This window comes from Phycodurus eques, chromosome 13 (genome assembly GCF_024500275.1).
Source record: "Phycodurus eques isolate BA_2022a chromosome 13, UOR_Pequ_1.1, whole genome shotgun sequence".
Taxonomy (NCBI): domain Eukaryota; kingdom Metazoa; phylum Chordata; class Actinopteri; order Syngnathiformes; family Syngnathidae; genus Phycodurus; species Phycodurus eques.
Genome location: NC_084537.1, coordinates 25,408,069 through 25,432,608, shown reverse-complemented (window position 1 = coordinate 25,432,608; position 24,540 = coordinate 25,408,069). Strand labels below are relative to the sequence as shown.

Sequence of the window (24,540 nt, the reverse complement as noted above, 5' to 3'; positions counted from 1 at the left end):
GCTAAGTGTAAAACAGTTGAATCTGTACATTACGATCATTGCTCAGACAGGTATTCCGCACGTGCGTCGTCAAAGATCCTGGGTTTGTTGCAGAAAAATCTTCCGTATTGAAAGTAGTCTATGCAAATGTCACTATTTCCATAAATAGTATTTAAATATGTGCCTATAATCATGAACAGTGACTCAGTACTTCTGTCAGTCGCTGTACTTGTTATCCCACTGTCCATCAACACACTGCCATTACCCGAGACGTGTGCCTGTCGCTACGATCGAGTTTTCCAAAAAAACAAACCTTGATAAACACTGCATTGAACTGCGGTGTCTCTCCTTAGTATGCGTGCGTACCTGAGCTTCTGCCAAGAACAAGCAGGTCATTAAGACTGTTCAAACAAACCTGCTAGGTCTCAGTTCACTCAGGACAATTGTGTGAGTCTGGACATGTGTCTGAATAGGCCTCCGCATCAGTTAACACCAATAAACACAACTGAGAGGTCGCGCTTGATCGAAGACAGCGGCCTCTCATTTGGAGAAAGAGGAGCAATCAATTTGAACAAATGTGTTACTTCGCATGACCCATATAAAAGGGAGCTGTCGGAAACCACCAGTTCAAAGCGTTCACTTCAGCGCTGAACACCAACAACGTAGAAGACAAACTCGGCCTTCGGGTACAATGTTTTTGTTAAATACTTCAATTGTTCATTCACCATGAAGCTGTTGTATATGTTGGCGACAGTGTCATAGATGGAATGCCCGCGTCATTATACATCCTTATACGTCCTGGCTTTGATCATGGTGCATTTGAAGGTCACCTTGAAAAATAAACTAACCGGTAAAGGAAATACTAGTTTGTCGGAAGCCAATTTGTGACATTTGGGGGTACTAAAATAAACACACTGTTTGTTGTGCTGCCCGAAGTCTTTTCAAGGATAAAATGAGCCACAGCGCATGCACAGAAGAAGACCATTGTTCAATATGGCCTGGTTTTCTCAGTTTCCCATAGGTACTATTTTGAAGTGGAGATTCGACCGGCCTGCCCCAAACCGAGGAGAGGAGAGCGCAGCAACTCTGCAGTGCGTTATTGGATGCTCGGCGCTACGATTTTACAGCGATGCCATGACATCGTGACAACATCGACTTTGTTGTTTTGGTGAGAAAAGGTGCCTCCGCCACCATAGGCGAGACATGCATACGTACCGTATATACTTCTTTGACTAGGTTTGAAGCAACTAAGAAAGGACTTTGGTTGGTAAAACAAAAAGAACTGCAATTGTTGATCGCAAAATAACAAGCTCGCCCCTCTCGGCATCCTCGTCGGTCACATAATTTACGGATTAAGGAGATTTAAAAGTTTGTTGTGACTGCATTCATTGAGGATCCTAAATAAATATGCTGAGTCCAATACTCCATTGATCACCTGAATGTACCACAGTATCGAATTGACATTTAATTCTTGACATTAAGGAAAAGTATTTTAGGGGAAAAGGCTGCTCGGATCAGCTTCATTGGTGTAAAACGCACCTTGAAGTGAGGCTTAGAAAAGAGGGCGAAAAGTTCTTTGACGTCCTCTCTCCATTTATGGTGGCTCAGATCTTCGAATAACTGGAAACAGAAAAGACAGAGAATGGATACGTAGAATTGGAATTACAGAATTCAGCATGAATAAGCTCAGTTGTCGTACGACTGGAGCCTTGCGTTCAACTCAGCTCGAGGTGCAAAATGGGCGAGGCGGAAACCGGAAGGTTTGGTGAAATTCAGACGACAGTGACACATCATCAGCGTTTGAAACGGCCCCGTTCACCTCGCTGCAACTCATGTTGGCCACTGTAGGAAAAACTAAGCTCGGGCGTCTACAAGGCTGCGCGACAGCTGCGGCGACAGATAAAACGGAGCAGCCTTGACCGACGGGCTTGTCAAGCGTGTTACTGTAATGACTTCTACTGCTTCAAGATGTCCAGGCACACTCTTGAGACACGAAGCATGAAGGTCATTAGTTTCCACTGTGAGCAAACGGGAGCGTCTCTGAGGGGAAACAGGCCCACGTTTTGGCCACTCTAGTTGGTCCTGATGATTTAAGCCAGGCGGAGAGTGGCTGTCGGACCAAATCAGAAGCAAAAAGAGTGAGACGAGGATAGGAGGTGATGGTCAGTGTGGAAAAATGGCAGAAGTTACTACAAAGAGGCTGAATAGGATACACGCTGGAAAGGCCCGTTTGAGATAATGGAGTGCGTAGTTCTTTTGGTTGATGACGGGAAGAATATGGACTGTATCGGTAAGTGCAAATAAAACAGAAAAGAGGTGGCTCCGAAAGATGACGCGCGTCACAGATGGGGTGTGCCACTTTGAATAAACGTGTGCGAGTGTGTGTGGGCGCTGTCACTTGGTCTTAAATGTGAAATTAATTCTATTCCTCCAAAGTGAAACATGACACGGAATGAGTTTAGCAGTCCCCGCACTGTCCTCGGTGACCGAACGCACCGCATCCAGATCACAAATGACGCTGTATCTGCTTCCAGACACAATTCAGAGTTTACAGATACAATTTCCTTTTCAAGTTCCGCGCCCCATCCGTTACTTCGGTGTGCCGGTAAATTGATCTGGACAGACGAGGAAACTATTCAAACCATGACAAATCTTTCCCGATGCCTCTGCAGTCGTCTCGTCGTCTCCAAGCGGTGTGATTGTCTGCAAAAGATGTTTGGGGAGAGTCGCTTACATGCGAGGCCAGACTGGTTGCACGCTCTTGGACGACGGGGGCGGGTCCTCGCTTCACGAAGCGCCGCAGCCGCTCGTGGATCTGCAAAGCCAGTTGAAGTATATCGGTAACGATTCCCCATACACAAAATGGGCCTTGAATGCAACATACACACCCTGTCCTCCTGGTCGCCAGCCAATCGCAGGGCACAGAGCGACAAACAAACATTTACACGCTCTACCCATTCTATACGATCATTTCGAGTCTGCAAAGAGCCTAACATGCATGCATTTGGAACATGCGAGGAAGCCAGAGTACCCGCAGAAAACTTCAAAGCAAGTTAGGCCTACGCGATCAGTGACCCTAATGCAATTTAAACTAGGGACCGACTGATATGAATTTTTTGAGGCAGATGCCGATTCCGATGTTTAGCGGACAATTATTTCCATGACCGACTAATCGGATGAGTAATGTAAAAAAAATATAGATGATGAATCACATCACTTTTTTTGGGTGCCCTATATATATATCCCGATATAGCATTTTCACTTCAAATTTCAGGACATTGATGGCAACGTTCTCATATCTTTTATCCATTTGTTAATAAAATATGCTGTAGAGGAGACACAATCAAATGAATGAATACAATCAAAGACAAATATCCAGTGGCCTAAAACATCCCAAGTAAAATGTGGTTGTACAAGTCCTTTTCATGAAATAAATGCAGCAGCGCTTCAAGTGACACACAGGAATAACTCACACGCAGCGTTTTCGCGCCGTCCGCAAACTTTGAACGTGCCGACACTTTGCCCCTACTAACTCTAACGTCGCCGTCGGAACACAGCTCGTGTCACAGCTGCCTGTCTGATCACGTTATGGCGCTGGTGAGTGGCAAAAACGAGAGCCGAGAAGCACGCCCCGTGGATATGTGACTCGAAGCCCTTTGCTCCAAAAAGCAGGAGCAGACACCGGATGCTGACTTGAACACTTGAATGACAACGAGGAAGGTCATCCATCACTCACGGCCGTGCCCAATGCCACTCGGCATGCTGGGGATTCCAGCGACGCTATAATATCTATGGCGATTACGGTAAAGCTACGTGGTTCCCAGAATGCATTGCAAGGCGCAATGCACTGAATTATTGCATTTGTAAGGATTCGAAGGATGTCAACCCTTGGCATACATGTGTTTATGTTAGCAGTAGTTCGTTGAATGTGTGCCTCATTTGACTGTTTATTTAACGTTTATGGCTGATTTATGTTGCACTGTGTTTTTACCAAACTGTGACTTTAGGTTGTGTGGATTACAATGACGTCCCGGTCAATACACGGGTAGAATTCATAATGCCCAACTGTGCATTCAATGTGAATGCAAAACGAAGGAATCCTTGGTTAACAGTACCTTTTGACAGCTATTGGATACACGAAACCTAAGTTGAAAATACGGGGGTATTATGTTCAATTACTTCAACTGTTTTTATTGACATATCACTACATTTCAATTGTGATCGATTAAAGTTAAAGTAGGGGCAAACAAAATCGGCAGAATGACGGCTGATATTTGCCGATGGACGGCCCGTTAATGGGTCGCGCGCTCATTAAAACTTCAATATTTTAGCACGATACAGTCCGGTTTTACACCGCTGCAAACTACAGCCACGATAAAGAGCTCGTTGCAAAAATCAATCCCTCCCTGATAGTGACAGTTCGGGACGCGCAATTATTATTAGTGTAGAAATGTTTTGTTTTTTTAACATTTGTGATACACAAACGAGATCGCCTGGACAGTACATCATTTTTTTTGCGGCCACTCTGTGCGCCTTGTACAGTACAGTATCAACGGAAAATGAGTTCTCAAAGACGGGCACATTCAGGTGTTACTACTATTTCGAATGGCTTCTTTCAGATGTACAGCTTGACGCGCTGTCGTTTGCTCCGACAGTAGTGCACGAGGCTCTTCGGGTTGCGGTTCGAGCCAGAACTTGTCGTGGTCTACAAACGATGGAAATTGGGCCTGTTTGGCAGAGTTGTCCCACTGGCACCTGCTGAAATGTCCACTGAACTCAGTGCATGTGCAGCATGTATGTGTGTATACATGTTTGCTTTTCTTAGCAATGCAACATGTCATGCAGGGTTTGTGTGTAAATATTTGCCGACAATAAAATGTTGCCGTTCCTCTTCATATTCGATTTTGAGGGCCTTTTACCCGACACGTATGGTCTTTTAAGAAGAATAGCATATGTTTACACATTGAAAATAATAATAAAAAGCTTCTTTTCAGCAATGAAGCGAGTGTGTGAGAATCTGAATCATACAAATGTGTCATCACCTTAAAAAGTAGGTGGAGCTTTTTCTCCATCAACGTGCTGTGGAGGAAGCGGTAGTCCTCCTCTTGGTCGGTTTGTGAGACAGTGCCAGACATCACTGATAACGACAGAGTCAAATTAAGGGTCAACTCTTTCAAGAAGTCCACTTCATTTATTGAGGTGGAGGAGGTGTGGCGATGACGCCCGCAAATGTAACTTCATAGGTGTTGTCTAATGTGGTGTAAATGCTGGCATTCCTCTTTTGCTCCCGCCGAGGAATGATACTGAAAATAAACGAAAATTGAATCAATCATTGAATCAACAATCATGAAATATGCACTCAACAGTCAACGACGGGATCATAGTAAACAAACCAACGTTTGAGATATTACTGCCCCCTGTTGTTTGTGTGAGATATTTCAGCACGAATACGTTGTTGGAATGTTCTTCTGTACAATGATTGGAAATGTCCAATGTGTTTCTTACTAACTGCTTGGCTTTGATCAAATATCAAATACATTCCACAGACTTGGTTTCTTTTAAGATTTATTGTTGTATCTCATAACAACCTATACAGCAAAATTGTTGATCAATTTAGTCCTCACTTTTGGGTGACATTGCTGTTATGGAAAAAACATGTTTGATGTAGTGTTGCAGAACTGCTCTGCATGTCTTGAGTTTCATCATTCAGTATGTAGAGTGCAGTGAGGTTGCACTTTACTAATGTCCACTGCAAACAAAATAATCGACATTTGGCTAAATGTATATCTCTACGGCCATTTCGAGCCAAACTTTGCATTATTACTTGGATAAGGCAGGCTTTTGGCCTTTACTGCATCTATTTTGATAGTGCGTGTTATATTGTGAGGGCTGCTCTGTGTCCATGCAAGGTAAAGTCAGGCAAAATATTGCAAAATCACACTCACCAGTCCCGGTGCGTCGAGGATGCCGCTCGCTTGCACAGAAGACGTTGGAAAGAGTTCCAGCCGGTTTGGGACACACACTCTTATTCGGGCAACAAACCGGATGTCAGCTCTGACCTAAATCAAGCCAGCGGACAATCAATACAGCAAGTATCGGGTAGAGGACACAATAAACTACACTTGTTCACAGTATTTAAAAAAAAAAAAAAGAAGAGGAAGAAGCTTTTAAAGAAATAATGCTTTTATTGAGACTGTCAGGAAGGTATTAAACATTGATGCTTAAGGTTGAAAACAAGGGTAATTGACAACATTGTGGAGTTATTGCGTGGAGTTCACGGGAATCTTGCAAAGGCATTACAATATTCACTCACAGCTGCACAAACCACACAATATTTACTCTCTCAGTAGGAACAGGAAGGCAGAGGGTTACTATTTGAACTTTATCATAATAAGAAACAAACATTCTCCATCTAGAGGCAGTGCAATGACCTGAAATCATAAGTGAGTACCCCCCCCCCCTCCAAATAAAATAAAACCCAGGTCAGAAGACGACGGGTACTGAAATGAGGCGAGCCGACGTGGGCGTGTCGCAGAGAATCGCCACAGAGGCGTCATACGACAAGCTTGCTTTTCACACAGCTCACTTTATCCGGTGGCAGCGACGCAAGCGCCGGAAATACGCTAGTTTTCTTCAACGTAAAGGGCGCTCGAATAACGATCGGTAAGAATATTGCACGGGATTGCATGTACGGTATTATAATAACATACTATTTGTGTTGTGTTGTGTCCCCAGAATTTGACTCAGCATGTCCGCTGTGTCTTTGCGGTTATTATTTTAAATGTACATTGCCAAAATATGCTCAAGAATGCAGGTTTGATCTGTTTTCACGCCCCAATTTGCATCAGTGACACGTGAACGCAATGCGCTTGTTTTTATTTTGAAAGGAAAGAAACGGAACTTGCTTTAGCTAAACCTGACAGTGGAATTAGTCGTCGTCACTGCTGCGTTCTGCTTAGCGACATCGGCCGAGCGGCGTTTATCGTGTCTATATGCCAAATGATGCTCTCGCAGGGTGGTTTTAAGGCAACAGCGCCCGCTGAGTCGCGCCGCATTTAGGTCTTGGTTCGCTTCTCGAAAGGGAGTCCAGGAAGCTTGAGAAAAGAGCGAGACAGGAGGCCACGGTTTCCCCATTTCGCTAACACGCACACATCACTCCGGCCTTGATGGTGATGTATGCAAGGAAACCAGCAAGAGTCAGTGATGGGTAAATGAAGCCCCATCTTCATGGTTTAACGCTTAATGCTTCGGATACATCACATTTAACAGATAGACTGTTATTAGCTCGCCCTATTGTGCTTTCTGGCAGCGGTTAGCCTCCAGTGCTAATGCTAACAGTTGTGCACTCGGTTTAGGCTTGCGGCTGTTTCATTTCGCTTTACCGTTTACCGGGACAAGCTGTATAAATTCCGAAGCTTTGGGCGACTTCGTGGGTAAATAACGATACCGTGTAACGTGTTCGAATGTAGCTAGAAGACCGTGAAATAAACGTTGCCGTCCCGAGGTAAGCTAATGTGGCTATCAGATGTTAGCCCGTTAGGAGCTAAAATTGCTGTTACTTATTATTGCTTAACAACTATTGACTGTGCAAGCAAGCGGTGATTTGTTAACATGATTTTCTTTTTTTTTTCTTTACAGGTGCACCGACAGAAGGGATTTACAGTCCTATCAGGTATGATGAAAAAAAGAAAAAACTATCCATCCGGCAATTACACTCAATATGGCAAATCAAGACAAATAAATGATTAATACGCGTGCTCTACTTACATTTCTAATTTTGTTGGTGTGAATACATTTCAACCATGAAAGCTTGTCAATAGCTACATGTGGATGTATTTGAACATTCTTCCTGTATTTGGGAGCAATACGGTATATGCATAACCTACTTGCGCGTTTGGCAAAACAGGTCAACCGCATCAAAGCAACCATAGGAACTTTCAACGTCCACAGTGTCTTTTAGTAACACAAGATGCCACCAAAGATGACAATATTTGATGTGCAGGCTTAATTGCTTACATCTATCACATCATATTTGTATAAATAAATGATATGCATTTTTGTTTTCGAGGACACCAGCCATAAACAAAGCAAAATTTGACGAAGTTTGGCTCCTTCGTGTAAACAAACTGTAGTCCTGCTCGTTAGCGTAGCATACACAAGAAGTCAACGATCCAGAGTTCCGCGTCGGTCCCATGACGTTCCGCGGGTAGCGGCCTCTACACAGCAATTGTGTATTTTAGCAAACATCGTGCACGGGTGCCCTGAGACTTTGTTTTCTCCTTCAAATACCCAATACACATCAGAATCCAACCGGTGTGTTTCTCACATGTTTGTTCTTTCCAGACCCATAAATCTCAGCCAAAGAGCCAGACCAGCAGCCTTCACCGTTACGACAAGGTGCGCGATGGCTCATCAGAGTCCACGCCCCCTTATAAGATGCTGCGACGCTCGGATGAAAGTCCCGTCAGCAGACATGGAGACCCCTCAGGACATGGCAAGACAAAAATCTCCCACACGGTTCGAGCTAAAAACGGTAAGCCAGAAGCTGGCAGTCATGCACATGCTGTGAGTGTCGGTAAAACAATCTTTGCGTATGTGTTAGTAATGCACCGGTATACCACTTATTTCAGAGAGAGTACAAAGTACATGTACTCGTACTAAGTACTGATACTTAATAATGTCTTGCAATTGTGATGAAAATATCTTTCATTGTAATCGTATGTTCAAAAACACAAACTTAGTACAATATACTAATTACAATATAAGTTTCACTCAACTATAACAATTTTATTTATTTATTTTATAAGATATCTCTACACGACTGACATGGCTCTACCTGGAGAGTACACGTCAAACTGGTGAAGTTATAACATTATTACGAGTAAGGCTACAGACGTACAGTATTAGTTAGTATTTGTGAGAAAAAGGTGGGTTTTATTTTTGTGTTTGTTTTGTTTTATGTGACTGGAATGTTATATATCCCTTTTTCTCCCCTATATAGAGGTGTAGTACTTTGATTTGCTGTTACATCATGAATGGTTTTGTTCCAGGGACCAGCGACTCTCCTCATGAGAACTCTCAAAACAACAGCTCCCACCAGGGTGCCGACTCGCATTCCACTCAGAGCAAGCCTGCAGATCGAGTAAGATGACGTCGAGAATTTCTTCTGAAGCTAGGAACAACAAAGCAATATGCAATTGAAACTTAAATGAACAAGATGAGTTTGAACACAATCTGTTCTGTGATGGTCGTCAACTTAATATTTGGAGTTTGAAACAAATTTTCCCATAGGAAATGCACACATTGTACCCCACCGGGCATCCACCAAATATTTAATACAGCATCACCGACATTGTGACCCAGTAACCCACTGGCCTTTTCTAAAAATAGATCACCAGTGAGGAGACATTGGGAATTCCTAGCATTGTTGTAAGAGTGATAACTATAGAAGTGTTGTACACATGGATAGTTGTAGTTTCCCACTTTAAGTCTTTTTTTTGATAATTATTGTGAGAAAACATTAACATGATCAGTCTTTACATGAATTAAATTTTTTTATGAATAAAAACAAAGGTCATTTGAGCAAATGTATTTTTAGTGTGTATCAAACTGGTAGCACTTGCCTTTAATCTGTACCCAAGAAGTAGCTGTTTCCAAATTGTTGGTGTGCTTTTATGCACCATAATCCAATATTTTGGTACGTCCAATTCTGGATTGTACGTTTTAAGGGGCGTTCAACTGCAGAGGGTCTACCTTAATAAATGATTTTCGTTTCTGTCATCACCACCATACTCCACTATGTGATGACGTGATGCGAATGACATTTTAAATTTTGTAGCCAACTGTGCTATGCTGATAGAGTTAGCTTAAATGTTTCTTTTAGCTAGCTAGTCCTGTACATTTTTATGATGATCAAGTTTTTACAGGAAAATCTTTAAACATATTAACACTACAAGTTGTTTGGTAATGACATGCAATAAAAATATTATGTGACTTAAGGGTACAAATGAGGAATAAACTTAGTCTTCCAGTTATCAAAAATGTCTGACTTCTCTCTGCCCGAGCATGTGCTTGAGTGATAAGACAAAATGACACAGGGAATTCAAGAATCAGATTTTGAATAAACTTTATTGATCTGAAAATGGTCAATATGGCGGTAATGACAGCAACTTTAAGGGACAGACAACTTTTAGTAAAAATAAAAAACAGAATTTGAAATGTTTTGTATATATGATGAGAAATCCTTAATTCTGTTATATTTTAAGGAATTTATGGTAAAAGTTACAACATTTTAGCATTTTTGTTTTGTTTGTTTTAGTAGAAAGCTAGATCTTCATATATCCAAACGCTGTGCTAGGGACAGGGTGAAAACTGTAAGATACCACCATAAAACTGCTAAAATATACTAATATTAACATGAAATTTTAGACAACACTTATAATTAGGCACGCCCACTGCTGGTTATTGAAAAAAGATTTTTTTCTTTAAATTTTACATGAAGGACACAAAATGGCCCACGAGTGAACCAGAGCTAATTCTTTTAGTGGAAAAAAAAAATCACTTGTATAGTTCAGAGAAGATGGAAAATCAATCAAAGCCATTGTACAAACATTTGCCAAAGCCAATGCAACCACTTGGAATGCTTAAAAAAATGATGTATTAACAGGTGTCAAGTGGGTAGATGATGCGGCAGATGATGACAGCAACATTTTGACAGAGGTAAAAAAGACCAGAAACTGTAAACCACTCATTAGAAAGAAGAATCGAAAGGCTATGCTGCAATGTGTTGAAAAGTACAGAAACCAGCCTCTAAAATTCTGGGAGAATGTTTTATTATGGACTGATGGGACAAATATTAACCTGTAGAAAATTGATGGAGAGGCAAAAATTTGGAAAAATGAAGGACCTCTTCATGATCCTCAACATACAAATTCATCTGTGAAACACAATAGCAGTAATGGCATGGCTTCTTCTGGGACAGGCTCACTAATCTTTATTGATGACTGATCACGTGATTGCAGCAGTAAAATAAACTCAGAAGTCTACAAAACTGTTTTGTCTGCCAAAAGAAAGATTCAACCAAGCTCATGTGGAAATCATCATGCAGCAAGCTAAATGAACCAAAACAAAGTAGAGAGTAAAGAGTGGAACGTTTTATATGGGCGAAGTCAATCTCCAGACTTAAACTCTATAGAGCATGTATTTTACCTGCTAAAGATGAGACTGAAGGGCGTAGTCCCGCAAAACGACTTACTGTGAGTGAAAGAAACCTGGGGAAGCATCACTGAAGAAGAATGTAAAGGTTTGCTGATATCAAACTCGATGCAGTGATTGCAAACATCTCTCTTCAGTTGCTCAGCTAAAAAATGTTGTTATAAAATAAACGTATCTTTTAAATTGTGTATCTTTTGACATCAATCTCAAATGTCTACATCTTAACATAGGGATTGGCATCACTCTTCCAATACTTTTGGAGGTGAGTCAGTGTATATAATGTGATTTGTTGTCATGTACGCGTAATCAAACAATACATTCCCCTACAGTGAACATAACATCTGAATTTAGATGTATTCTATTTGGCTCTAATGATGATGTTCAATTATAAATGCTCTGTTTCATAACTAGGACCCAGCAGACGACTGGACAGAACACATCAGCTCTTCTGGGAAAAAGTACTACTACAACTGTAGAACTGAAATCTCCCAGTGGGAGAAGCCCAAGGACCTGTTGGAGAGGCAAGCCACCTTCAATGAAATTTCAACATTAAGTCTAACAAGAGCTTTATTCCCTGGAGTTAGCATGTGACAAGGGCATTGGGTGGACCACTTGACCAGACGTGTGTTTGCGTGAGAACACATTTTTTCTTCCATGTAGTAACTGCTGCTGTTGTGCATCTACCCCAGGGAGCAACGGCAGAAAGACCCGGCCAAGTTGGCGGCAAACAGTTTCCCCAGGGACATGGACTACAGACAGGAGGCCTTGCAGGACAAAGCTACAAGTAAGACACAAACTGACTCGGACATGTTGAGAAATTGCTACCTGACAAAAATGAAATTGCCGTATCAATGGACACGGTCCGAACAAATGTTTTGTAATGTTCTTATAAAATCACAACATTTTTACTTTCTCTTGATAGTAAGTCATTATAACTTTGTTCCCACAAGCAAGCTTTTGCCATACGTACCCACAGCGCTCAACTTTTTTCACATTTTGTCATGTTACAGTGTACATGTACATGTCCTCATTCCAAACAGAAATAAATTAATAAATTGAACACCCCATAATTACAACATGAATTTTTTTGGGTGGGTATTTTTGCTCATTTATTACAAATAAAAAAAAAAAAAAAAAAAAAAAAATCACATGTACATAAGTATTCACAGCCTTTGCCACGAAGTTCAAAATTAAGGTTAGGTGCATCATGTTTCCACTGATCATCCTTGAGAGGTTTCTACAGCTTCATTGGAGTCCACCTGTGGTAAATTCAGTTGCATGCACGTGGTTTGGAATGTATAAGGTCCCACAGGTGACAGTGCATATCAGAGCACAAACCGAGCATGAAGTCAAAGGAATTGTCTGTAGACTTCCGAGACAGGATTGTCTTGAGGCACAAATCTGGGAAAGGGTACAGAAAAATTTCTGCCGCTTCAAAGATTCCAATGAGCACAGCGGCCATAGTCGTCCGTAAACTGAACGAGTTCCGAACCTCCGGGACTCTTCCTAGAGCTGGTCCGATGAGACAAAGATTGAAGTTTGCCGTGAATGCCAGGCGTCGTGTTTGGAGTATGCCACCATGTAGTGATTATGAAAAAGCTGTACACTTTCATTCCAAAATGCTACCGCCACCTAGAGGTTTTGAGAGGTGTACACTTTCATTCTAATATGCCACCGCCACCTAATGGTTATAAAATCGGTGTGGCCTACACTTTCATTCCAATATATCCGGGGTACGGTACGTATGACTGCATATATGTACAGTTGTGCTCATAAGTTTACATACCCTGGCAAGATTTGTGAAATAAGTTTTTTTAAATATGACTGAACAACCATCATTTTTTAATGGTTATGTTTTGTTTAGTGATAATGCTTTTCTGAAATGCTTGACCGTTTAATTTGAATCCCATTAAAATAAAATTAAATGTTTCGCCTGGTCCTTTGTTTTCTTTAAAGAATTGTACCCATCTTACAAATTCTGCCTGGGTAATCAAACATATGAGCACAACTGTGTGTTTTCTAATTTATGAAATGAAAGTAGGGCTGTGAATTTAAAAATAAGAGCACGCAAATTAAAAAAAGGTATTACGTGTTCAAATAAAGTGCTTAACTAAAGAATAATTATTTGAAAGAAAAACTAAAAATACAGATAATACTTAATGTTTTGATCATATGGGTAGAAGCAAAAATCATGCATTGTAAAAATGCATTATACATGGGTAGAAGGGTTTTCCAGAATTTTGAGGTCAACTTTGGGCGTGCGTATTATATTCATGGGTGCGCATTATACGAGAAATTACGGCGTTCCATTTTAGGATGGGGCTGTAACATATAAAATGTGGAAAAAGTGAAACGCTGTCAATTCTTTACAGATGCACTGTATTTTCTGCGACTAAAAGCTACTAGTGCAAAGTACAACCACAATAATACATTAACTCAAAACCAAGCTCTATTATCGATTAGGATGTCATCGTTGCTAGATTGACCGAAAGAAATGATTTTCAATGTACAGTGAGGATAAGCAGAACGGTTGATGAATGAACTCCCAATTCAATTAAAGTTGGGATGTGTGAAACGTAAATAAAAACAGAATACAATGATTTGCAAATCCTTTTCAACCTAAATTAAGAGAATACAACACAAAGACAAAATATTTCATGTTTAAAGAGAGAAAACTTTTTTTTTTTGTGCACATATTCACAAATTATGTATTTGATGCCTTTATTGCAGTAATTATTGTTACTACGGTATTTATTTAGCCCCTTTATTGAAACAGTAAATCGTGCTTGCATGAAGCCGCGGGCGCCCAGTTCAATTGTGCATCTTCCCAAGCGTAACGTGCACGTTGAACAATAAAGAAGGTAGATTTTGCACGTTGTTCAAAATGGCACTAATCTGTTTGTGTGTGTGTGTAGAAATCCTATCTGAAAATGTAATCCTATTTCATCTATCCATAATTGTCTCCATGGTTATAAATGCAGTAAACATCACAATAACCAACCCTCCGTAAGCACACATTTTAAATTATTGTGGCCAAACGTGGATGCTCAGTGATTTTCTGAGCATCTTAAAAGCAAGCGTGTTTATTGTTGTCTTCACAGAAAACACTTCAGGGGACCAATCCAATGCGTCCAATAGCGGCCCCGTGTCCTCTTCCTCGCAGACCCTAATCCCAGTTTCCAGCACATTTACCACATCCTCTTCTTCCTCTACCGGGCAGTCAAGTCAAAGTGCCCAGTCCTCGTCACCGGCACTGCTTCAGGACCCGGCCCTCCTGCGCCAGCTCCTGCCTGCGCTTCAAGCGACTCTGCAGATGAACAACGGCGGGATGGACATGGCCAAGCTCAACGAGGGTAAGAATGGCTAATGTATTGCTCCTAACTTTTAGCATTTTCTTTCATCGATGTCTCCTTCCCACCATTCGGATACTAATAAACACATATTGTGCATCTTGTAAAAATGTAAAAATCTGTTGAATCGATTCACCTCCCAGCCACTGTGAGGCACGGTGCCTGTGGTTTGCGTTGTATGCACGGAAGCCAAACACGATAGCTAATCAGGCAAACAGCGGCTGCCGCAGCGCGAGAGGAGCGACTTCTACTTTAAAATTTGATGTTTGGGTCATTCTGGATTTCCCTGTAAATCCGGAACATAGAAATTGACAACAGACACTCCAACCACGATACGGAATTGCAACACAAAAACACATCAGAAGTCGGTGTCCCGGAACCGTACACGGAGTTAAGACAGCCGTTTTGGTGTCGTTCAAGTCGACAGAAAAGAGCGACTGAGCCCTACGTAGGTAAATATCACTTCATTTTGTTTCTAACGAATGGGAATTGGTGTCAAATGTTGTGCAGACTCGACCTCCCAACACGGAAACCACACAGGGAGAAGGCAATTTGTTGACAGATGCAATAAATTCCCGCATGAACGACCTCCTTACTGAATCGGTATTCAAACATTTAAATCAATATTGAATCGAAGCCCTAGTGAACAAAGAGGCGCTAGTTTATACAAAGACGGTCTGTGTTGCCAAGTTAGTTAGTAACAGACAACATGAGAAGAATCATTTTCCGTACGACAAGAAAGAAAGCTGGTGGAAGGCAATCAAGGAGTCGCTCGCACTGAACAAAGACGGTGGCCATTTGTTGGAAACATTTGTTGGAAACGTTTGAGCCACAGTACGTGCTAGCAAGCTACAAATATTTTGCGAAAGAGCTGGAATAGGGAGATAATTAAGGATATGGGAGCATTTAGTCACTTTTCAATATATATACAGAGAGCCGAAATGAATTTTTCAAGAGGGATTGGCTTGGTGTTGAATAACACATTTATGTTTAATTCTAATTGTAATTCATTCATGTAATTTATTATTGAATGGGCATATTTATTGAATCTTGGAACTTTTAGTGCGGGCGGTGTGCCGTTAGTCTCCGACAACAGACTTATGGACCAGGTGAGCCATGCAGTTTGACCACTCACTTTATGTTGTTTAAATGTTAATTTATTCATGAATGTGTTCCCCCCCGCCAAGATTAATTACTATACATTTACATGTTGAAAAAGAAATCCATTATTTCTGTTGAAGATGATGCAAGTTAATTCTGTGGGAAAATGGTTTGTTTGGTCTGAGGATAAATAAAGCAAATCCAAGACAGGAGGGGGGGAAAAAGCTAAGCTCGTTTAATATAATGTTATAATCTTTGTTTTTCTACAATTAAAGAGAACAAATAAAATCAGAAATAAGATTTTCATGAAAAAAAAATCAATGATTTTATTTTAAGCCATATTGCCCAGCCATAATTCTTACCCGGCGATAGTTTCTCCACCAATTTATACAGTCGTCCAAAGCTTTTTTTTTTTTTTTTTTTCTCTTGTTTTTTTTCTTTTGTTTGTTTGTGTGTTTTTGAACCAGTTTTAGTGGGCGACCACACACACAGGTGTTCCTAACCAGGGAGTGCCATGCAGATAGACACATGCTTGGAAAGGTTGAAATTCTAATCAGCATACTGTTGACATTGACGTTTCTTATTTCCACTGTGTTTTCTAACTTTTGCCGTACTTTGTTGTGTGTCACTCACTTGTGTGTTTGGGTTTCCCCCTTCCTCCCTCCAGTCTTGGCAGCTGCTGTCACCCAAGCTTCCTTGCGGTCTGTGCTTCATAAGCTGCTCACTGCTGGACCCGCTTTCAACATCACTGCTCTGCTCTCAGCTGCTCAGCATGCCAACCAAGGTACGACCTCCACGCTGTTCCTCGCCATCTGCCGGTGTCAACCGAGCACTTTCTCCGAAGGTCCTGTTGTCCTTTATGCCCTGAACTCCATCAAAACCCTCTGTGTTGTCATTGACTTTGAGACACATTTTGCATTTAGTGGAAGTTAACTTTGTACCTATATCACAGGCTGGCATTTGACATATGTTCCAATATCTACAACATGCTCTAGTCAAGTGTGTCCCAACCTTTATTGGGCTAAGGCACATACTTTACATGAGCACATTTTCACAAAAATGTCACAAAAAGTATATGCATTCTTCTGAAATAATGATGGTCTGGTCTCAGTGTACTCACAAATGTACTTATCAGTGTCATATGTAGGCCTGTTAATTGAACGCAATGCTTTTGAGTAGGGTTGGGCATCGTTGTGAGACAACGTTTATGTGAATTTTGTCCCATTTCATTGTGATGTAAATTTGCTACGGTGAGGTTTTATCCCAATGTTCAGTTTATTTTTTTTTTCATCGACGCTTACGTTGGTTTGAAGACTAAAATAAATGATAAAAACCATCAGTGCAAAAGTGCAAGCAACCGTTTACCTTGTTAGCTGTCTCAATGTTGGCATAGATTGATTTTATTGTTTCACTCACCCAATGACTGAGAGTTGACTTGACTTCGCTCCGTGCAGTGAAGGCTGAGGCTCGGAGCGCGACTGGTTAGAGCGTCTGCCTCACAGTTCTGAGGGCCGGGGTTCAATTCCCGGCCCCGCCTGTGTGGAGTTTGCATGTTCTCCTCGTGCCTGTGTGGGTTTTCTCCGGGCACTCCGGTTTCCTCCCACATCCCAAAAACATGCGTGGTAGGTTAATTGAAGACCCTAAATTGCCCGTAGGTGTGACTGTGTGCGAATGGTTGTTTGTTTCTATGTGCCCTGCGATGGGCTGGCAACCGGTTCAGGGTGTACCCCGCCTCTTGCCCGATGATAGCTAGGATAGGTTCCAGCATGCCCTCGACCCTTGTGAGGATAAGTGGCTCAGAGAATGAATGGATGGATGGATGGATGGACGGTTCTGGGAGAACCGGAACGTTAGTCCCACTTCCGATCGGTTCTCGATGCCCAACCCTAGTTTTGAGTGTGTTGGATTAATGGCAACTGGTGGATACACAGGTCAGTTGTACCTTCTGCCATCTAGTGCAAGAGCATTTCATGTTATTTTACATACTTAAGTAAATATGTTCTTTACAATTAAGTGAAGAGTATTTCTGCAGCACACCTGATGATGTCTCACAGAACATTACAGTGGTTGGGAGTCACTGCTCTTCACTTTGATCACGTGACATGAATGCATTACATTACATCTACATTGCTGTCCTGCTCTGACATCTTCAGCCCAGCACTCCAGTCAGTCCCCCGCATCGCTGACGTCAGACGCGTCGTCCCCACGGCCTTACGTGTCGCCGCGGAACGGCACGCCGCAGAGCAATCAGAAAAACCTTCTGAGCGTTCACCCGAGCAGCATTGCGTCTTCGCAGACGAGGGTGCGTAATCCTTTTGGTGCTTCCAGACTGTCACTCTTTAATTTGCATATTGGTGATTGCCCTCATACCTTTTTGTTAGGTATGTTTTCTGTATCACCTGTGTTTTTGGCCATTTGTGGTCCATTTCTTTTTGTCTCTGTAGGGCAGTACATCTTCAGCTAAACAAGGCTCCGCCCCTCTGGCCCAGAACACGGAGAAGCGTCCTGAAGACCCCAGGACTCTCCAGCAAAGAAGGTAGATAGGAGGGAGCACAACAACAAGTGGAATGTGCTGTTCTAATTTATTTGGCAGATATTGTGGAAGCTTTTTGCTTGTCATTACGTCATCCACAGCCAGGAGATTCTCTCCGCGGGATCAAACGCAGCTGGTGCAACGTTGTCCCACCCCACTTCCAGCAGCAGCAGTCAAAGTCAATGTGCCGCTCCCACATCCTTCACCCCCTCCCTGGCAGCTCACTTTGATGAGAATCTCATCAAACATATCCAAGGATGGCCTTCGGAGAACACTGAGAAACAGGTAGAGACAACATTGGCAGACCAGAAGGCTGTCCAACTTCTTGGGTTGGTTTCTGTGTTTCATGTCTAGAACTGACCTGGGTAAAGTACGGCGTGCGGGCGTCATCCGGTCCATTCTCAGTCTCTGATGAGCTCTCACAGTCTATATGAATGAAAAATATACGGTGATATGGAAAGCTGAGCTTTTATCTTGTGAATGTGCGTATGTGGGTGGTGCGAGCAAATATTTGAGTCTCCCTTGCTATATTTTCAACCCCTCTCGTGACTATTTTTCTAAACAAAACGGCAAGCAACAATGCCACCAGTGGTCCTCGTGTCAGCAACATTCTTATTTCGTGCACAGTTGAGGGAAGAAGGGGATTTGCCCTACCAATGATTCGCGAAGCCCAACTCGTACATTATAATCACCAAAATATAGGAAACATTCTTCACATCGGTTTTTTTTTTTGGTGAATCTTGATTTAAGTGATTTGTTAATCTGTATAGTTGTAATTTTGACCGCTTTTAATTTTGTATAACCTGTATTTGCCAATTATAACAACATATCTACACAAGTAAAACAACATTAAAAAGGGAATACAGTTGAGGTCAGCATGTTGGCCGTTGCCCCAGGCAACTGTTCCAGGTTCTCACATGGCCCCTTGAAAAATGAAAGATTAGTTTGTCTTTTTGATTGGATGCCCTGACACAAACCCCAAAGAGTTGAGCGACACCCCTCAAAAAAAAAAACATGTTTTATGAATACTTCTCACACTTGACTGTTTTCCTATAATATGCCCGCCTTTGGTACTGAAATGTGCTCACGCGCCAACATTTTTATCAGACTCTTAACTTTATTGCAATCATTTAAGTTATTAATGTTCTGTACTGCAGCTGTTCCATCACTGGCTGATGGTCCTGTGTGTGTGTGATGCGCTGTTTTGTTTCGTGATTGTGTGATGACGTGAACTGTTGTCCTCCAATCGACGTTGTCTTTGTGCCAGGCGGCCCGGCTGCGTGAGGACGTCCACAACATGGGCAGCCTGTACATGTCGGAACTGTGCACAGAGATGAAAAACCTTCGCTCCCTGGTCAGAGTCAGTGAAATTCAGGCCACGCTGAGGGAACAAAGGTGAGGCAAAGGACTAAATATGAATGGATTAGCACTCGTGCTTCTCAATCGTAGACTGACTCTCCCGTTGCTCCTCAACTGTAGAATCCTGTTTCTGAGGCAGCAGAGCAAAGAGCTGGACAAGCTGAAAAACCAGAACTCTTACATGGTCTGAGGAGAACCGCCCGGGACGGACGGCTTAGAATGTCTTTAAACAGCCGACCGGATGAGCGCGGCTGCTCTTGTCTGTTTATTGCCCCCGCAAGAGCGACCGTTAAGACGGCGAGGGTGAGATGCATCATCCCTAACGTGTCTGCCACGTTTCCTGCCCCCCCAATCGCCATCGCGAGTCGCGTGGTGGCTCACCAAGCTGGAAACCGAGGACCTCAGGCTCTTTTCAAACGGCACCTTTTCGGATCGTGTGTATCGTACGCAATTTGTTTTCAGGTGTGTTTAGATGTGTTGTTGTCAGGAAAAGATTAGGTTGTTTTCTTCAAAAATATCATAACATTATTGGCGAAGTGAGTCGTCTGGATCCGCGCTCTTGTCAGTCGCATCCGCCTTCAAGCCGCTCAAATAGACTTTGATTCAATATGTCCAGTGAGTCATGCATCTAAAATGTTTGGCTTCAGTGGCAGTGATGTTACTAATGTTTTGTTGTTTTTTCTCAGAATAATCAACATTCCTTTCAACTTGCAGCTGATTCTCATGTCACGACATGAGATGGACCCGACATTTAAAAAGTTTATGGGAATTTATGTTCCAGTAATGCCACTGCACTGGGAAATCAGATATCTCCAAACTCCTGATGTATGCAAGCCATTCGGAAAGGGGGAAAAAAAAAAAAAAGCCCACGTTATTGGACCTAAAACAGCTGCTCGCTCGTACGAGAGTCATTTTCATGCAATCACTTCATCAGTTATGTTTTGTAATTGGTCTTTTTCTTTTTTTTCTTTTCGTTTAACTGTCAAACCTTTGTGTTCCCCTCATCCAAATTGGGGAGAAATATTTCATTCCTTTTTTTTGTGCAGGGTAGCAAGTGAGTCTGTAAAAATAGCTAAGTGACTGAATTAACAGTCAAGTAAATTATTGATGATTAAGTTTGTGCTTGTTGTCATAATGCAAAACCTAGTTGGAAATGTGAATGTTTTTTTTTTTTTGTCATTTGAAATTGATTTTCACCTTGTTCTGCCTCAGTGGGTGTTGACCCGCTGCCCTCAATATTCCAATTTGGCTCTCATTTTTTTTTTTTTTTAATGCAGTCTATGAGCAACCCAGAGATCATATTGAACTGCATTTGTATGCACCCAGAAAGCCATTTATTTTCACTCTCTGCTTATTTTTTCTTTAGTAGATTCCCCCAGATGATGTGCACACTTTTTCTTGATGGGGAAAGTGGGCTGGGGCGACTGGAAGAGTCAGTGTTTGGGGCGCAAGGGCTTTGTATTCCATAAAATATGAGATTAAAATATAATGCCACACCTACGCTAACAGTTGTGCTGTTCAAGGCTGTCATTTAGCTCGTGCGTTGTGTATGTGTTCGATGAGAATGCCAGAAAAGTTGACCAGTTTCAGCATGAACATCGTGTTTTTAGGCTTCTCGTATGTCAGTGGTATGACAGCAGTCGGTCTTACTCTGATGACTATTTCACTTGAAGTTTGCTATAGAAAGCGTCAGGAGTTCTAGTAGTTGATACATGTAGATGACAAATCATCCTCTGTCCACTAGGTGGTGACATTGAGCGGCTTAGTGTGCTTCCGTGTATGTTCAAGGCTGCTTCCTCAGGCCTATCAGAAAACCTATTAGTGTTTTATGTCATCTATGGCGAATGTAACCTTACACAAAAGCGGAATGGTATTACAACTCAGTGAAACTGTCCAATGTAATCATAACCCAAATATCTGCTCGTGTGTGGAAGATAAATGATCCCACAGATGCAGAGAGGCTACGTGAAAGTGGCCAGAAATAGCAAATAGCACTTCACCAGTTTTGTGTTTTGTAGAGTGACCATGGCCTCTTCGAGCGCCACAGCAGCGTTTTCCTGCGTGGGTCTGTGGCCAAAACGCGCACTTGAAGCAAATAGCGTTTGCAAGAGTGTGAGTTAGGTTTTAAACTAATTCAAGACAGGGTAGACCTGACCTCCACCATTTCGGCATGCGCAGTGTCAGCATGTTTGGGCAGCAAAATGTTAAAAATAAAAATAAAAAAAATTTCCCCCTCACACTCTTCCTGCACCCAAGTTCCAAAGAAAATGAAAGCGTTTTCATAATCTTGTTAACAATGCATAAACAAAAAACAAATTAACAGTAAAGTACATGATTTAAGGTCCAATGTCCAAAGAAATCAAATGCATTGAGCCACGTTTTTAAACACTTGTGTGTAAATGTTAAATGAATAAAGCACTTCCACAGCGATGATGCTTTTAGCAGATAACCTGTAAGTGGCCAGCGCTAACTGCTGCTAGCGTTAGCAGTCGACTCCAGTGTCTTCAGTCAGTTCAGTGACTGGTGTGCTTGTTCGCTAATATTACAGACAGTTCAGGATATATTCTTTTGAATGCCCCTCGAGGCTGGACCTTTTGTTCTTGGTCTCTCGATAGAAAGCCAAAGAAAATGCAAAACACCTGGCGAAATGGAGCTGTAATCGCAAGTTGACTCATGTTGACGGACCGGCTCAACCTTTTTGAGCGTCCTTTGCAGTGTAATTTCCCACCAAATTTTGGGTTGTCTTGCTAATTGTAGCGCCTCTGGTCCGTTACAATCCCGAGGTACCATTTTGTGTCACTTTTAGACTTCCGTTAGCTGCGTAGCGTCCTATCCATAAATCCAGTTTTATTTGTGCTGAACCACTTGCTGAAGTCAGTTTTCTTGCTTTTCGCTTTCATTCCTCACAGTTGGTCTGAGTTTGAGTTAGTCTATAAATAATATGCATCTCTGGGGAGCATAATGTATGTTATTTAAAGTTTTTAATGCTTTTGTCATGATATTAGAACTGCTACATTGTCGTGTAGTGGTTTGTCATTTTTTTGGAGGTGATACATGAACATGATTAATTACGTTTCTTGCCTTATTATTAATGGTAGACATTAAAAGTGACGAGCAGAGGGACCTGTTTGGACCTTGGAAATGAAACGACCGCAGGCAGCACGCGGCAGCTGCATGAATGCACGAGGTGCGTTCAGGGACACTGCGTAAGCGGGAGTGAATGTGTTCTTCTGTAAGAGTCGAGCCGCTGCTCCTCCACATCGAGAGGAGCCAGATGAGGTGGCTCGGGCATCTGATTGGGATGCCTCCCGGACGCCTCGCCGGTGAGGTGTTCCGGGCACGTCCCACCGGGAGAGACTACGTGGAACGCCTCGGAATCCCCGCGGAAGAGCTGGACGAAGTGGCTGGGGAGAGGGAAGTCTGGCGCGTCCCTGCTAAAGCTACTGACGCGACCTCGGATAAGCATTACAAAATGGATTGATGGATGGATGGGTAAATTGTACTGAACATTTTTAATAACATTCTCCTAACACCCAAGCGCACGGCGTTTCCTTCGAAATCCTATGGAGACATCAGCCTGCAGTTTGGGACGGTCACACTCGAGTAGTCAATGGAGTGTTACCCCAATACAAAGTCCGCTGAAGGATCAGAGCGCGATCGAACATACCATTTGTAAAATGTGTGCAGCTGACGAGCTCTTCACGTGCTCTTTCCGTCTCATGTGCTTCTCCTCCTCTCCGGGGGTCCACCCTGAGCCCAGTCCGGCCATTCTGATAGCCCCACGGTTGCAAATGTCAGCGCAGTGCAAATTCCTCTCCTCTCCTTGAGAACCAGCAAGCCGTGCTTGACAACCGACATCTTTCGAAAGCCGTCAAGACAAGACATCTGCCTCGGATGTCCGAAAACCGTCGTACGACTACCAGCAGCTTGTTGATGATGCCTATACAACCTGGAAATTGGTCATTTTCATATAATTTGATCAATAACGCTAAAGGGACCTGTAAAAGGAAAAAAAAAAATCCCATTTAGAATTTTTTTTTGCTGCCCTTTTTGTTTTCTATGGGTAAATGTCTCCTCCCATGCGGAAACGCGCACGCTTAAAGTCGTTTTTTCAAAACGTTGTTGATGACTTCAAATTGTATGCATTCATAGTAAAAGCAATCCTCATTGACAGAGCAAACGGTGGTGGACCATAAAAATACACGTCTTTTTATAACAGAAAAGACAAAAGTGCATAACGGTAAAGACATCAACGACTTCCTAAAAATGGTCGGAGCGGCCCAATGTGTTGCCCGTCAGTGTGTGCGGATACAATTGCATCAAGGATCCGAACTGCTCATTAAAGTCATTAGACTCTTGTCTTTATACAATCGTAATAACAGAAAAGACATGCAATTGTTTTGACACGTTCACAAATTCGTACATATTCATTCATATCGCTGAAATAACTATTTCTTTTGCTGTCTGCTGTTGTGTGAATGCAAAACGGCTGCCTCATCCTGGCACTTCAGCTCACAGATCCCTCTGGTGTATTGCAAAAACACCACGAGGCTCTCCTCAGTGGCGTTAACGCGAAAGACAGCTTGATTTGAAAAAAGTACCGTTTATAAAAGAAGACAAACGGAGCTCTGTTAGTTTTCATGGAAAAGGCAAATTAAGCAATAGGAGAAAAAGCCGATATTTCCAAAATGTCATGTTGTATCATGTAGAATGAGAACGTCTTTGATCAAATTATATGAAGATGCCCATGTGCACTTCGTTCCCCCCCCAACCCCCCAAATCTGTTCAGTAGTTATTGCTTAATGCTGCTCAATAACAAACAAATGACAATGAAAGCAAAAGCTCCTATACACACACACACACACACACACATACTGCTGTACAGTATATTGGAAGAGTGATCTTCTGTGCCAGTGTCAGCAAGAAGTGAAGATTCTGTCAGCGTACAAGCAATTGCTGTCTTTGCCCCTGAGGCAGTTTCGAAACGGTGCACGTTCAAGCATT

At 42.2% G+C, this 24,540-nt stretch overlaps 2 protein-coding genes across 3 annotated transcripts in view; one reads left to right on the top strand and one right to left on the bottom strand.

Annotated features, from left to right (window-relative positions):
- Positions 1-6,013, bottom strand: part of LOC133411448 (MAGUK p55 subfamily member 7-like) — a 28,064-nt gene extending 22,051 nt beyond the window's left edge. The window contains exons 1-4 of the mRNA XM_061693847.1: positions 5,925-6,013; positions 5,022-5,282; positions 2,714-2,794; positions 1,519-1,599 (exon numbers count right to left, since the gene is read on the bottom strand). Of these exons, the coding sequence (XP_061549831.1) occupies positions 1,519-1,599; positions 2,714-2,794; positions 5,022-5,114 (255 nt within the window). The 5' untranslated portion in view covers positions 5,115-5,282; positions 5,925-6,013. The remainder of the gene's footprint in view (positions 1-1,518; positions 1,600-2,713; positions 2,795-5,021; positions 5,283-5,924) is intronic.
- An 884-nt stretch (positions 6,014-6,897) lies between these two features.
- On the top strand, positions 6,898-22,753 carry LOC133411908 (WW domain-containing adapter protein with coiled-coil-like). Of its 2 annotated transcripts, none has more exons than XM_061694714.1 (13): positions 6,898-7,186; positions 7,618-7,651; positions 8,323-8,512; positions 9,030-9,121; positions 11,605-11,714; positions 11,883-11,977; positions 14,295-14,546; positions 16,312-16,428; positions 17,798-17,946; positions 18,089-18,180; positions 18,279-18,462; positions 19,445-19,572; positions 19,657-22,752. In XM_061694714.1, the coding sequence occupies exons 1-13, from the start codon at positions 7,146-7,148 to the stop codon at positions 19,724-19,726; spliced, it is 1,554 nt and encodes a 517-aa protein (XP_061550698.1). In that variant the 5' UTR covers positions 6,898-7,145; the 3' UTR covers positions 19,727-22,752. The 2 variants fall into 2 exon arrangements, with proteins under 2 accessions (XP_061550698.1, XP_061550699.1); XM_061694715.1 differs by lacking the exon at positions 6,898-7,186 and adding an exon at positions 7,219-7,483 and having other exon boundaries at positions 19,657-22,753.
- Positions 22,754-24,540: the final 1,787 nt, after the last annotated feature.